This window comes from Ambystoma mexicanum, chromosome 7q (assembly GCF_040938575.1).
Source record: "Ambystoma mexicanum isolate Mex_15411 chromosome 7q, UKY_AmexF1_1, whole genome shotgun sequence".
Lineage (NCBI taxonomy): Eukaryota > Metazoa > Chordata > Amphibia > Caudata > Ambystomatidae > Ambystoma > Ambystoma mexicanum.
This window is the reverse complement of record NC_090941.1, coordinates 5,768,440-5,784,525: the sequence shown is the minus strand read 5'-3', so window position 1 is coordinate 5,784,525 and position 16,086 is coordinate 5,768,440. Positions and strand designations below refer to the sequence as shown.

The following is a 16,086-nucleotide window of genomic DNA, read 5'->3' as shown; positions in this document are numbered from 1 at the left end:
GCTATAGAGCATGCACAAACGAAAGAAGTGATCACGTTAATCTGTTGCAAGTTAAAATACCCTGCCTTGAAACATGTGGCATACACTTAGGAGAAGGCCAAAGGAAAAGAAAGTAAGCAATTTAAATTGTTATAAGTGTGAATTATCCATTTGGACGGAGGAAAACCTAGAATGGTACCAGTGAATTGGCCATGTTAAATCCAATACAGAACCATTGTGAAACAAATTGAACAGGAGCATTACAAAAAAGAACCAATGCATAACTAAGGATAGACGGAAAGAAATGGATGCTGGGTATAAGAACCATTCTGCGCTGGCATGGTTAACAGTGAGTTTGTAGCAAAGCTGGCATGTCTGTTACGATTAAGGTGTATTTGTAGTTCTGGAATTTTAAAGTACTCACAGTTCTAGTATTAGCATATTTGATGGTTGCTGTTGGGTGTGTGGGCAATGCAGAAATGTTCAATATATTTTAATTATTATTGCCCATGTTTGTAATTAAATATCAATTTCATACCCAGAGGCTTAAGGAAATCTGAATTCAATGCCACCAACACACCTTAAAGAAATTCCAAACTGTTACAGTAGATCAACTGAGGGAATAGACCTTCGAAAAATCCAGAGCCTGGTTGTCAATCCATTATCTGTATAAATCAATGCAAAAGACAGACTTGCAATTGAACCCAAAAGGATTGTAGCAGGTATAGCAATCAGGGAAGTCTTTACATCTGTCCAAGAAGGGAAGAGGAGTAATCAACATTACCAATACTCTCAAAATGCGATTGGAAGGTTCTTCTGTTCCAAAGAACACTCCCCGCCCCTCCCCAGCCTCCTCCCCCCACCCCCACTGCAAAAGTAAGACCATACGATCTCGTGGTCTAATCCAAAAATGTTTCATTTTAGTTTCCATGATTAAATACAGCGTTCTTGAACCACAGCTTATTGTGCATGCACACATTAGATGGGCATTCTGGTCACACACGTCACTGGTGTTACATTCAGTTATTTATCAATCAGCAAAATGTTCCAGTGAATTGTTACTGAGGTTCATGTAGTTTGTATGGTGTTGCTAACATACATGCCACAAAAACAAGTAGAAATGTGTGAACAGCTAGTGATCATATACATTGTGCGAAATATCGACATTCAAGCCAGCCTTTTGTAGTGGCCTCTTTCATTGATCGTGTTCCGTACCCTTGCCTTAGCATTCCTAACACCTAAGCAGCTAAAGGGTAAATCGTGGGCGATAAACTGCTACATCATTCCACTCCGCCTCTACTGGTGTGTTGATGGCTGGCAACCCATGTGATAGGACTCCCTATATTTTTGTATTTCACGATATCCTCAGGGAAAAAAAAACATAAAACCTCCTTAAACGGTGAAGGCACTTTCATTTTTGCACTCATTTTCAGAGTTTTTAGCTAGCTATAGGCACAGTCCAGATGAAATGCTCTACAACAAACATATGGTTTGGTGAGGGATAATTGCATGTATTAGTGCATCTTTAAGACGTATGTTCTGAGCCATGCTTCCATCCCAGAACGTGAGGCTTAATGCTATTAGCACCTGGCAAAAATCTGGTTGTGATCATTGGTATTTTTCTTTTTTTACAGAAAATACCTGAAATGAAAACTGAGGCCCTGTACGGAGTTCCTCTTCTGTTTCAAAGATGGCTGGAGGCGTGGCCGGGGAGGACGCAGTGTGTCACGAGTGAGCGGGACAGAGCAGTGACTTTGGAATGGGGAGAGATGGCAATAGCTAGAGGATGGGGTAGTGCGCGTGTGCAAGCAGAGGCGGCAGGGAGGCGAGGGGTGATGCACAGTGGAAGGTGACTGCCACATGGAACAAAAGAACACTTATACTAGCAATTCAAGCACACATGCTACAATCCTGATTGCCTGGCACCTTCCTCCAAGTAGATAATTGCAAAATCATGTATTTAGAGCAATACATATGAGCAGGAACATCGTCGTCACTCATCACACGTTCAATGGAACCAATAAGGATTCATTTTAAATCCCATGTAGTAGAAATCACTCTCTTGGTAATGTGTTATAATTTAAGTTGTTCAAGATGTTAAAGGTAACTGGAACGGAAGCTAAATTGCCCTTAATGTCCAAGTTAACACACACAGTTTCAGGAAAGCATACACTTACATTCCTCTCTGCACATGGATGGATCTCGTTTCACTACAGAACCCAACCTTCTCCAGGTCTGGGATCTCCTGATTCAGGATGTCAATTAACTTTCCATCTTCTGCGTCCGACTCATACAGTGTAACCGATGACTCCAAAAAATCCTAAAATTAAACATGAAGCAAAATTAAATATATTTTGAAAATGTGCATTAATCAGAGGTGAACTTTGGTGCCCGGTAATATCGAAGGGGCACTGTCTTTGGAAAAATACATCCACATTTTTTCTCTCACTCACATCACAACATGTAGAAGATCAGAATGAAGGATTCGATGTCAATTTCAAACGCTGCTCATAATGTTTGGGTTGTTTGTCCAGAATAGGCACCACTTTTGTTTTATCTAATGTAGGTTGGCCTTTCCCATTTGCCTTAATTGGGGTGGGTTAGGATTAACAGTAAGCATTTAGATATTCACTCCACTTGTATTGATTTTTAATATGCTTTCAGATTTTTACATCCATTAAGCCGAAAACAAAACATTACATTAAAACACATAGGGCCTGATTCACAGAACGCTTTCCTATGGAATTGCGCCATTATAAAACGCGTCTGTGAATCACGCCCATAATATGCACACTCGCCTCTGTCATTGGAGTAAAACCAACACCCTCCAACAGTCAACGCATTAAAAAGCTGGCTATGTATGAGCCTTTACCCTCGATGCCATAGGCAATGACCAGGACAAGACCTCAAAATACTAAACAATTGTTAGAATAGACAATCTATTCTCACAGCTAATAATGTAGCATCGTTTTCTTCACATAACGCCCAAACATGTATGCACTCCCGACTACCCTCTATTCTCATTTGCCCCTCATTTTCTCTTTTCCTCTCCACCTTACTACCTCCTTAATCCAGCTCTCTACTTAACATCCTCTCGCAAACCCCCGCCCCCTTTCCCATTAGAGGTTATTACACGTATCATCTTTATTGCATTTCGTTATGCTATATTATTGAACACTGCAATGTCCCCTCAAAGGAAACCGCATGGCACTAGGGGAACATTGCTGTAACATCACATTATAACAGCGTATTCACTTATTGTGCAATGACGGAATAAGTAAGTCTTTAAGTGTTTTCAGAAAGAGCCATGATCTAGCGTGGCTTTAAATTACAGCAGTATGGCACATAACATTCCACATCATTGACACCATAAATGATAATGTGCAACCTCTCCAACACGCCTTATGAAACATTGGGAGGACAGCTCAGCAGCATCGTGCTCGCCTTGGGAGCAAGACAACACGAAGCAACACAGGTTCGATCCCCGGGTCCGTGCTTAGAAGCCTCTGGGTTTTTAAGCGCTTTATAAATACGCAACTAAGACAAAAAAAAAACAATTCCTATAACAGTGCCTCGATGCCCGCGGGCTGTGTGAGCGCTTTAAAAATGCAAATAATAATAATAATAATAATTGGTACTTCCAGCAGGAATGCACTGTTGGAACCCAGATTGGGTGATAAGGCATAGATGTATTTTTGATGAATACCGATTCAGTTTATGGGAAAGTCATGTGTGTTAATACACATCGCTTTCAACCTTGTGCTTGCCTCTACCTGGAGTCAGTGTAAAGTTGAGTGCTGGGTTATGTGATCATGGTAGCTAGGATGTTACTCAAATTGTTGTGGAACCTTTGCTTGACCCATTTTGTCGTCCTCTAGTCTAGCAGATGCTGTTCAGATGTGAGAACATCAGAACGGCAATCGCCTGGACCCCATTAGAATAAAACAGTAGTGGGAGGATGTGCCTTAGAGTGTATATGTAACGAACTTGCATTTGTATCACAACTGTCCCCTGTGGCTCCATTGATGCATCCATTTCCAAAAGGATGTTCATGTTTTTCAATTTTCTGAAGGAGTAGGACAACCTGCAAGAATTGACAGCCAGCTCCAGTAATGCCAACCTGTTTTGGGGTCTCGGACTACTAAAACCTAATTTAGCTGAATTACGCTTCAGCTAGTAATGCATGATTCAATAGTGGATAAGAATAATGCATCCCGAGAAGGTCTGGGTGGGAATGATCTTTCCCTTATGTGACCTTGAAACCTAATTTGGTGTTGCATGCTTAGTTATAAATTTGGACAACCGTTTGCATAATCAAAGGGGCAATATATGCATTAAATAATAGGGGGAATAGCCCAGATTCGCTTTGGGACTGCATATTTTATGTTATAGGATTAAAAGCAAACTGAGGAATAGTAACCTTTTGCTTTTGGTCTGAAAGGAAACATTTTGCCCACTCTAGTACTTATTTATTTATTCCTGACTCCTATCTGTACCTGTGCCTGCTGCAGACGGTTAAGCAATTTCTGGTGCCAACAGGTCCAACACAACCACAACATCTGTCCTGCAGCAGTTCACAACCCAGCTACAATCACCTTTTAATGAGATACAACTGACCTGGTGCAATGTAGCTATCTGATTCCACTTAATGGATACTAGGCCTAGCGTTTCCTCCGTCATTTCTCCAGCAGTCTCGGTTTGTATGGAAGTTAGAATCATCTACTGGGTCTGCATGAGGTTTCTGAAGAAGTAGCATTACAATTGCCATTTTAAAGTCTCTTAGGACATTTACTTCTCTAAATAAATCATTCCAGAATGTTTTAGTGGTGGCTGGAAACTAGCAGGCATGAGGTAAGCTCTACACATTAATATCAATAGTTTGAAATGCTTTGGGCTAAGGTAGTACATGCTGTCCCTCATTTGATTCTGGCCCTAGCACCCCTCCAGGCTTTTATTGTTGCAGATGATTTCTTGTTCAATTCAACATGGTGTACTGCCAATGATCTCTGCCTTAATGACAGTAAGACTGAAATCCTTCTCATTGGGACCCCAGCTCCCTCCTTCCCCCTGGCCACCCTCTATGGGTTCCCTCCCATCACCCTCTTGTGAGGAAAAAAACCTTGGTGTCATCTTTGACTCCTCTCTCTCCTTCTCCACTCACATCACAGACCTTGCCAAGAAGGCCCACTATCAGCTGCACCGCCTCAGAGGCATTCTCCCTTTCCTTACCTTTCCCCAGAAATGCAATGCCTCCAGAGCTCTGGTCCTTCCTAGGCTGGACTACCGCAACAGCCCCTTCCTCAATCTCCCTTTATCCTCCCTTCGCCCCCTTCAACTAATCCGGAAAAGGACTGCAAGACTTCTCCTTGGTCTCAAGCCCACGGGCTGTATCTCTCCAGCCCTAAAATCTCTCCACTGGCTTCCGGTTGCTGCTAGAATCAAGTTCAAGACCCTCTGCATCATCCACAATGCCTTCTGGGACCCTACTACATCCAAGTCTCTCTCCCTAAATACATACCTGCTAGAGTCCTTCGTTCTTCTAGCTCCAACTCTCTGCAGATCAGACAGTTCTCTAAGCAGAAAGTGGGGGGTAGAGCTCTCATCTCCGCGGAAGCCTCCCTCTGGAATGGTTTCCCTGCCCCTCTCAGGCTTGAGCCAGATCTCCTTAAGTTACAGAAGCTCCCTGAGACCTTCCTTTTCTCTTCTTCCTTCCCTCTCCCCTGCTAACACCCCGTCAGCCGCAGTGACTGTCTACCTGGTTCCCTCTGAGCTCTACAGGGCACCAGCCCTCCCCCCCGCGCCCAGTCCACCTCCCCCTCCTCGCACTTAGAATGGAGACCGTCACGCCCTGCACACCATGCCACCCCTGGCACTTGGCCTCCCCTTTCACTCGCCTAGCCCTTGTGCCCCCCTTTCACTTGCACTCTCTCCTCTTGCCCTGAACTTCCCTTCACACCCTAGTACTTTTTTAATTTATTTTTCTATTATACAAATGGTTTATTTCAAACCTTATACATTTTACTCAAAACACTATCAAACAACCAATAATCCTAAAAGAATCATAACGAATCATAATGAATCATAAAAGAAAAAAAACAAAGGAAAAGGAAAAGAAAGAGAAAAAAAAACAATACATCAGTAAAATGTACATTCAAGAATGTTGTTAAAAATGTTCTATCATAATTACACACTAATATTGTCTCCGTTTTACCATTGATTCCCCAACTTTTTACAGACTTCATTCAAACTATAATGTTGGTCTTTTTTAAGAGGGACCCTGCCAGAGGAGGAAGAGGAGGAGCCTCGGGGGAGGAAGAGGCAGTTGTAATAATTAAGAAATGGAGAACGACACGTATCCCGTCCCTGCCTCGTTATTGGGCCCGTTGGCCTAGGGTAAAAACTGGCAACAAGTGATAAAGTACCCACTCGTTATACTGGCTTGCCTGCGACGGCAGCAGTCCTTCGCACCATCTGAGGTTGTTGGCCGACTACAACATCGTGTGGCTGCGAGCCGTCTGCCCGCTCCTCGATCCAGCATGCCCACTCGGCAGCTGTCCTTAGTCACAGCAAGCGGCGGCTGTGCTACTTTGAGCATGGGAAGCCTCTCTCCTGCGTCACAGGAAGTGCCTGTTCACAGCAGAGGGCAAGCCGCATCCTGGGGTGCTAGACACGTCCATCATATTTCCCTGCTTGCCGGGGCCAGGCAAAGCAGCACCTCACACATGGAGGCACCACTGCGCGATGCAGCGGCTGGGCGGAGCCCCCTCACCAGCTGCAAAACCCCCCAAAAAGAACAAAGGGGGCCTGGGCAAATAGGATCTCAGCCCTGGTCTTCGTGACAACACTTATACAATTAGCAGATCAAGAAGAGCAGGCTGACACAGCCATACGCAACATGAGCAGCAGCAGTGGGCAACACCACACTACCAACGCTGCCGATGCCCAAACCCTGCAAAGGACGCACACGAGTGTCACGTTCTCTGTCTATGTGAGGGAGAAGAAATCCATGCCCACCACTACCGGCAAGAAGGCCAGCAACCACAGCCAGCATGGGAGTCCAGGAAAGGGAGGAGACAGAGGGGTGCTTCTGAGGAAACTGTGCCCATTTAGCTTACAACTGCAGCAAGACAAGGGCCTGAGATGGACTGAATGGGTCAAAGACTTTGACGGATTCATCACAGCTGCAGGCGAGGATACGCCACCAGTCCGGAAGAACATCTTTACAAACCTTGCCGGAAAAGAAATGAGAACCTCATCAAGATAATACCACCAGAGGAACGGGCCACCTATGAGGACCTTGTGACTGCATTAAACAAGAAACTAGTCATACAGGCAAAAAGAGACTGAGACGTATGTGTTCAATCCATGCCGCCAGGCTTCCCATAAGACAGTGGAGGAATGTATTACCCGCCTATGCCAGAAACTAGTACACTGTCAGTTCTCAGCCTTCTAGGATGACAAAGCCATCCGCATCCGTGTCATCGAAAGGTGCACGTCATCAGTCTTGCAGAAAAAACTCAGTAAGAAGCCCCTCACGATCGATGAAGTCATTGAGATGGCGAGAGTTTAGGAAAGAGTAGAAATCCAAGCCTCCACCATTAAAACACCCAAGAAAAAGGCTAAGAAAGAGGATTAGGTTGTAGCACTATGAGTGTTAAAGACACAGGTAGGGGCACACATGACACTGCAACCATGCCGACAGGCCCGCTGAAAGAAGGGTACGCACCGATATGACCAAGTCCCCCACCAGCCAAGACTTTGTTATCGATGCAGCCAGATCTTCCCGCACCCGGGCCCATGCCTGGCAATGATCCAGCGCTGCACAAGGAGTGGTAGAGAAGGACCCTTCCAAGCAGTCCGTCGTGAAGGGAGGACGTTCCCTCCAGGGAGGCAGTCACAAGCAACACCCACATACTGGTGGCAACCCTACAAACTAGACCCACAACACCCACCATGGCGACAGCTGCAACTTTACGCATAACAACTACAGAGGATGATCAGGTCAATGGAGCAAAACTCAGACTATGGGGAAACCCAGGGCGGCGATCAACTGCCAATGCCCGAATACTACCAGGACTACTACACCTACCCAGGCGACCCCTATGCCTATTATTACGGATAAGCCCAGGGACAAGAACCCGACTACACAGACAAAATCTTCAACCTGATGCTGGAAGGCAGCGAAGGTCATGATCCAGATGGAAGACGTGACCGACCGCTTCCTGATAAGACATGGGGGCCACGGTCAGTATCATGGGGGAGCAGGAGATTCTACTGAGCAGTAAACAAGGAGACCTGACTCCATCCAGAGAGAATATACCAGTGGGGGCCAGCACCCCACTACCGTTCCTAGGACAGTTGGGAAGGACACTCTCATACAAATAGAAGATGACCAACACCATCATCCACGTACTCAGGAGCTCAGTCCGTGGCAAATGTCTGCTCAGCTACCGCATAGCGAAAGAACTGGGCCTGATATATGTCCACTTCCAAGACAGTGACGTGGTCCAATGCAGCAGAAAGTGGAGAGGACGCCAAAGGGTCTGCCGCATGAAGAGCAGTCCAATAGAAAAAGACCATCAGTACCACATTCCCAGAACTGTTCCGGGGCCTCGGAAAAATAAAAGATGCCGTAATCAAACTACACATCAACGGAAACGTTAAACTAGTCCTGCAACACCGGAGAAGAGTAGGATTCCACCTGCAAGAAGTAGTGTCGCAAGAACTACAATATCTCCTGGCAAATGACATCATCAAAAGGGCAAAAGGCCCTACACCATGGATTTCGCCCCTAGTCGTGGTACTCAAAGAAGGCAACAACATTTGACTATGCGTCGACATGAGGGAAGCCAACACTGCCATAGAGAGGGAGAGGCAACCAGGCCAAAAGATGGAAGACATGATCGTACAGCTGAACTACGCTACAAAATGTTTTAAGCTGTACCTCAACCAGGGGTACCACCAGGTGGAACTGCACCCCAAGTCCAGGGGAATCACCACGTTCGCCACCCAATAACACCCCCCTTTTTTGTCTTGTGGCGACTTGAAACACCATTTGTTGTATAGGCGCCTTACAAATATCCAATAAAATAAATAAAATGTATTAGTCCTGGGCGCAATAAGCTACTCACTGCCCTACTCAGCAACCCATCAGCCAGGAAGATCCTCACGCAGAGGTGGCATGGGGGAGTGTGAGAAACCTGAAGGTGTCTCCCTAGATAGTCCCCGGGGATGTGTCATCCAGATGGCCAGGACACGGCCATCACTATTGTGTCCAGTTCCTGGGGGTGGACCACTGAGGGAGGATCACCTGGATGGGGGTCCTTGGGGAGTGGGACACCAACGGGTGGGACGCAGTATCCCCCTATATCCTCCTTTTTTCACTTTTCCCCATCCTACCATGTAGGATATTCCAAAACACACCCCCCTTTTCCCCACACGAACACTTTCGCACAGCACGAAAGACAACAGACTAACACCAGAGCCGTTCCCATACAAGGGTCATGCAAAGTCATGCAATGGACCAGAATCACACACACCTGACGGCCATTTCAGGGATAAAAGGTGGAGCACTAAAGCACAGGATGAGCCAGGCAGACCGCACAATGTGAGAGCCAACTCAACACGTCAATTCAAAAGGAGGAGAAAGATGGCGCAGACCGAGAGGGTGACAAGGAGAGAAGCGACCTTGCCCTTTCCGACCAAGGCCCGTGAATCTTCTACAGAAGGAATCATAAGTCTGCAAACAATAGCTAGCGTGTGTTGCAGCAGATGTCTACAGTACACAAGACCTTCCTGCGCTGATAACCAAGCCAGGGAAAGACACTGGTCTTGGTGTTACCAATCTTTTCTACAAGGCTAAAGAAAGGCAAGCGGTTCATAACATCCAGTGAGTCAAGGGGAGAATCGATAAGAAACTGAACTGTGTTGAACGAAATGTAGCCAACGGCTAATTGGAACATTGAAAGATTTAAAGCTATAAACAATTTATGAAAGCGGGGGAAAACTACAGCAACCGAGGCTCAAGCAGGAAACTCTGGGCGATTACTCGATGGTAGAAACTACTGTAACCAGAAGCCCTTGGGAAGAAGCGAAAAAGTGGTCAAAGTGGTCATACAGGTGTCTTGTAAAATGTGCAGTACCGTTGAAAGTCTTTGACCGACAAATGATTGCGTAGCTAGGGGAAAAGAATCCGAATCCCACTTGGTGAAATGAGCACATGAACAGTGTGTTGTAAAAGTTGGCGAGAGTGAACTCGGCAGAGGGAAGTTGACAAAAAGGGTTGAAGCCCGAAGAACTATTTAAAAAGACATTAAGACTCCTGAAAATAAGAAAAGCCACAGTGGACCCGAAAGAGGGAGGCTGACTTCGAAAAGGGGTCAGATCCCAAAAGAGGGAGATCGAGGGGTGAAAAGTTATCACCCGAAGTTCATTGGAAAAGGAACCGTTTGGTTGATTTGTTTAATACAATTTGTGAAGGGTGAACGCACGGAAGAGGGTGTCCCAAGGGTGAAGCCATCACCCAAAGTATGGCACTAAACTTTGTGTTTGCTGGATGCATCAGGCCTCGAAGGCAAGAGACTTTTTATTGAAAAGAAACTTAACCATCGAGGAACCTGATAGATGGAACGGAACTGTCAGCTCGTGCTGAGAAAGCTTGAGCGTGTGCTGTGCTCCAAGGACCTACCTTGTCCCATGCTGAAAACGTGGGGAAGGGTGACCCCTGGCAATCACATCCTGACTTATTATTTGGAAGACTTCTTTTCTTTATTTGAAACCCTATCCCACACTCTTTCTATAATGAAATGTAAGGAATTGGCAATATTTTTTTCTTTAGTATAGGCCCTTTTATTTTGACATGACATAACTAGGACTGCCTTATTTTTCATTTGATGGTCGTCGCATGCTCCCATCTTAGATTTAGGTTAGGCGCTTTTCCACCCTGCATTAATTGTTCAATAAACACCCTTGAACTGTGATCACTTGTGTCTGTCTTTACTGTTGCCACCATGAGTTCCTTACAGGAGATGAGAGGGACTCAAGTCCCTGGGTCCCCAGAGTGCCCATGTATGTACAGGGATATTGGTACCATCGTCCCTGTCAATACCCATCAGCCTCTGTCACAGCTAGGTGTCTTTTTCTTCCTTTTCAGAAAACACGAGGACCTGTGAACCCCTAAAAAGCCAGACAGAAATAATAGGTCCACAGAAACAAGCCGAATGTACTCTGAACCAACTCGAAAAAACTGGACAGCACCAATAGAAATGGAGTCATGACCAGGAATGGAATGCACAGGGATTTTCCCTCCCCAAGAATGACATCCAACACCTGATCCACCAACCCCCGAAAAGACTGAAGGGGAATGGCAGAACAACAGAAAATGGACTGAGATGGAAAGAGACTGCAGGGTAACACGGGTGACCCAGAAATTATCCCCAACCTTTGTTGTAAACAAGCCTCACCAAGACTTGGAGAGAACACTAGGAAAAACTAGCAGCCTGGGCACATGGCTGCCTGCACATGAATGAAGACAGAAAAAGTGGGCGGGCTAGAAGCCATTCTGAAAGACTTCCATCAGACATCCAGGCTACCAGTTGAGTAGCTCAGCTACAGATTGGCTAAGGGATCAGGTGACAGAGGTTAAAAAGCCAGCAGGTGCAAGACAGTGAATGGTCTTCTTGAGAGGTCGGGAGCAGAGGCGGCAGACTAACAATCCAGTGAGGAAGGTGGTGGAGGAGGTTGTTTGGTTGGGTGAGTGAGAGATTGACTGGTGGAATGATAGTGAGAAAGGGGGTTAAGAATAGGTGTAAGACAGGCTGTATACGTTTGTGTGTCCACATATATGAGAGAGAGAGAAAGAGAGAGAGAAAGAGAGAGAGAATGTAGTGGGGCGGTTGTGAGGAGTGTTGTAGAAAGGGGAGAACAGGAGGGAGTCTGTAAGTGGAGACAAATAGAGAGTGGGAGAAAAGGGGACAGAGTCGGGGGAGAGAGATACAGGGAGAGAGGTAAGGCAAGCAGGTGGTGGATAGAGAGATCAGTTCAAGGATGGAGATAGGACGAGTGGGAGGGACAACAAATACCAGGGTAAGGAGAGGGCAGAAAGGCAATGAAAAGGAGCAGGGGGTGCGAGTGAATGTAGGCGACAAGTGAGAAAGGAGAATCTGTGAAATCAACCACTGAAAGAAAAGAGACTGCACAATCAGGAAAACCTGTTAGGTCCGTGAGGAAGTCCCAGAGAGGGTGCGTTAGATAAGGCCACTGCAGTGGGGACAGGGATAGATCTGGACAGTTGGGGTCATTTGGCAGTAGCTACTGAGATTTGAGAATCATTGGGATACATACATAAGCCTGGGCTAGGGAAGTAGAACCCCAATCAATTTGCTGTATACCCGTTTTCTTTTCTAATAAAAACATGACAATTAGTCACTGTAGTGAGACTCTTGGAGCAAGGTATCATGCTCCATTTCTACACCTTCCTTCCTCTAGTGAAAGTATTTAAGGTTGACACTGCTCGCTTCAACTTGCTGAGCTATCACTAACTCCCCCTTGTGAGAAACCTGAAGGGACATCTTACTTCCACTCCACAGGGAGTTCAGGTGGCCAGGGAAGGGCCACTGCTTTTGTATACTGACCCTGGGGGTGGACTATGGAGGGAGGATCACCTGTACGGAGGATACTTGGGGATTGGGGAGTGGATGCCAGAGGTTGAGACATGGCATCACCCATTTCCTGACAGCGATTTACCTTACCCTCCCCCTCAGCTTTTGTAGAATACATTTGCCCATATCCTACTTCTCCCCATGAAGTGAGACCAAGTACTGAGAAGAGGCAACTAAGCCCAGGGGTAATGAAGATTACCTATAGGAGACACCACTATATTACTGAGACGAAGAAGAGGGAGTATGAAGGCTATAGAGCTGAAGGTCAGGCATGTCCTGTTAATTGGACTAATTGTGGTCAGGCAATTGAGCCTGGGACTTCACACCTGTAGCCTGTTATAGACTCCCAGGTGTATAAAAGGAGGAGTCCACAAACAGCAGAGAGAGCAAGAAGTCTGTGGAGAAGAGGAGCAGATAGGACAGTGCAACCCATGAGAAATCGAGAGGACAGAAGGCCTGAGATGCTGGAGAAAGATACATCATAGCAGAGTGTCACTGCGTGGCAAGGAAGCCGTGTCCCCAAGGAGTTGGGGCCAGCGAGAGAAGGGAGCCGTGGAAGCAGGTGGTCCCTATGCTGTGGCCGAGAGGTGCACGTTCCCTGACTGGAAGCAACAGTTTAGGGATGTCTGCGGGCAGACAGTGAGATCCCGACTACACGAACTAAGAAAATTGAGAAAGAACTGTTAGGCGAACAGTGAGTGCCAATGATTGAGAGAAACCCGGTGCACGTTAGTGAAGCAACATTGTATCAGAGTGGTCGCGTGCAGGCAGTACGTTCTCGAAAGTGTCTGATGAAACCCGAATGATGAAATAGACGAGTGCAAAGCCAACACTGGGCTACTGAATAACAGTGTTTCAGAGTGGTCACATTTAAGGAAGATGTGTTCAAAAGACTCTGAACAGTTCAAGGACAATTCTAAAACAACACAATCTAGTGAAAGTATGAGAGTTTTCTGCAAGTGAGCAGTCGAGGTGAGCAACGAAGTATGAGCAAAATGCTGAATTGAAAGTTTGCAATACATTTTAATCTCCAAGTATGAATATCCTAAATTATGGGGATAAAGTGCATGGGTAAGGACAACTGGTTGCGTGACCTGAAGTGTGTGGACTGTGCAATCTGTCAACTGCACCTAGACCAGGGAGCCCCAACAAATGAAAAGGAACCGTAAAAGCAACTTAGAAACCAGAAAGATATGAATATTGGTTTTTAATCAATGCAACAAGCTTGGGGAAAGAAAAACCTAAGCTCCTACTGAACTGTGAGATTGTGGGTGAAGCAATACTACTATAAGCTTGGGGAAGCTGATCCTGAGCTTCTGGGGAACATTGTCTTTTGGAAATGTGTTCTGTTGAAAACCTTTTTTGGAACATTATGTTGTGATCTAGGGCTTGAAGCTTGGGAAGGGAATACTGAGCTTCTTGGGAACAGTGCCTTGGGAACATTGTGTTGTGAATCCAGGCTTAAAACTTGGGGAAGGGAATCCCAATGTCAGGATCAGGGGCTGGGGAAGACGGGGGGCTTGTACATTGTGGGAGATGGACTGGTTGGCAAGGGAGAGGCTGTGTTAAGACTAGATCAGCCTTGCAACTGCATTTCCCAGCAGCACTAGGGACCTTTTTGTAGTTTAGCGTGTTTGCGCACTGTGGCAGTTGACACTAATTGCAGCTGGCTTATTAGCGGTCAACCACCCTTGCCAGGTGCAAATTATTTTGTATGCACGGGCTGTGACGGCGGGTAAGCAGAGGATCTCTGGAAGCAGCAGCGGCACGCCGAGGGACTGGGAAGGCGAAAGAGGACTCCGGACCATGCGGTGGTGAATAGCAGAGTGCCCACTCCTAATGTTCATTGTCTTCTGATCTGGGTAGTCCTGTGGGGGCACTCGGACAAAAAGCTAAGTGCAGAGTGCTTGTTTGATTCATGATGTTTGTATTGTAATCAGTGTTCCGTCTGCCTGAAGCAGTTATGCTACCACACCTCAAAATGAAGGATATGCTTGTTTCTTTGTAAAAATACGTATCGCTATGAAAGTGTGACATGGTGATTGCAAACTTAATACATTCGGAGGAGGAACCTGCTATTTTCTTGTGGCTCCGGGTGAGGAAGGAGCATGGACTTGTAATAGGCTGTTTTGTTTGGAGGGAGTAGGGGAATTGAGTTACAGCTTGGACACGTGTTCTCTAATAACACATGTCAGTACAAAATGGAACAATGCATGCACAATGCACATATTGGGAAGCTGATTTAAGTGCATGTCATGTTTGCTTTCTGCCAGCCCCTGGGGCCATGTGTTTGTATATTTATTGTGGGAAAATAGCCCAGTATGTCATTTTGCTTGCTAAGTTGTGTCATGTTTTCATAATCGTCTTGTTTCATATTACATGTTTGCATTTACCACAATATGCACAGGCAATAGGAAAGTAAGAACAGGTTGTGGAAAGAGTTTAGGGGGCAGCAGAGGAAGGCTCAGGAGGGGTCAGGATTGCAGGAGTGTGTCAGGTTATTGGTATGTGTATGTACCTTTCCCCGGTGCTTCCCCTTACCTACCCTAACAGGTTTTTCCTACACCTCTTTCAGGTTTTCCTAATCTCCCCATCCCTATCCACAACCTCTCCCTAATCACTCTCCCCCACCCATTGGCTGCCACGTGGCTACCTGTGTCTTGACAGTTAGGTGCCCGTGCCAACCACGGTGGGAGGGTTGAATCCATTTGGCTTCTGTGGTTCGGTGGAGAGTGTTGATACTCTTCCCTTGTGTATTCGTGACACCCAAACTCTTATGGAACTTTGTTTTGGTGAGCCAATCCCTGCAGCTTGGGGAAAGAGTCCCGAGCTTCTTTTGAGAACATTGGCCCTCATTACGAGTCAGGCGGTGGACCATGGTGCTATTAGCACCATGGTCCATGCCGGATTCCGCCATGGTGGAGGGCGGAATTACCGCCCCATTCCAAGGTGAGTGGGGCGGTAATTCCCCATTCACCATTTGCCCTTCCCCATTCACATTTTTGTCCCATAGGGCATAATGGGGATGGGGAAGGCGCTAATTACGGCACCGTAAATTACGGTGCCGTAATTAGCACCAAGGTCGCTTAGCGCCTTGGACTTTAACGCCTGCAAGAAGCAGGCGTTAAAGTGTGAATCAGGCGTTAAGGGTTAACGGCGCCGATGGCGCCGTTAACCCTTAACGCCTGACTTGTAATGAGGGCCATTGTCTTTTGGAACTGTATCCCGAACTTGGGGAAGGGTGTTGTATATGTCTTGCCTGGGTGAGCAGGAATGTTGTGATGTCATGTGGAGTGTTGATATCTGAGTGTTGGAATGTGTCAGTGAAGGTTCCAGCCCTGGTCAGTTGGTGAACCCCCTGCCTGGGTGATGGGCTGCCAGTGTTAATGTCCTTTAATGTCCTTCAATGTCCTTTATGTAACTTAAATGACTGCCTGTAAAGATACTT

General features: G+C 46.2%; 1 protein-coding gene across 2 annotated transcripts in view; it reads right to left on the bottom strand.

The window, feature by feature from the left end:
* CRYBG3 (crystallin beta-gamma domain containing 3) overlaps window positions 1-16,086 on the bottom strand; it is a 2,312,058-nt gene that overhangs the window by 946,932 nt on the left and 1,349,040 nt on the right. For both annotated transcript variants that reach the window (XM_069639009.1, XM_069639010.1), the window contains one exon: window positions 2,157-2,299. In XM_069639009.1, the coding sequence (XP_069495110.1) occupies window positions 2,157-2,299 (143 nt within the window). The remainder of the gene's footprint in view (window positions 1-2,156; window positions 2,300-16,086) is intronic.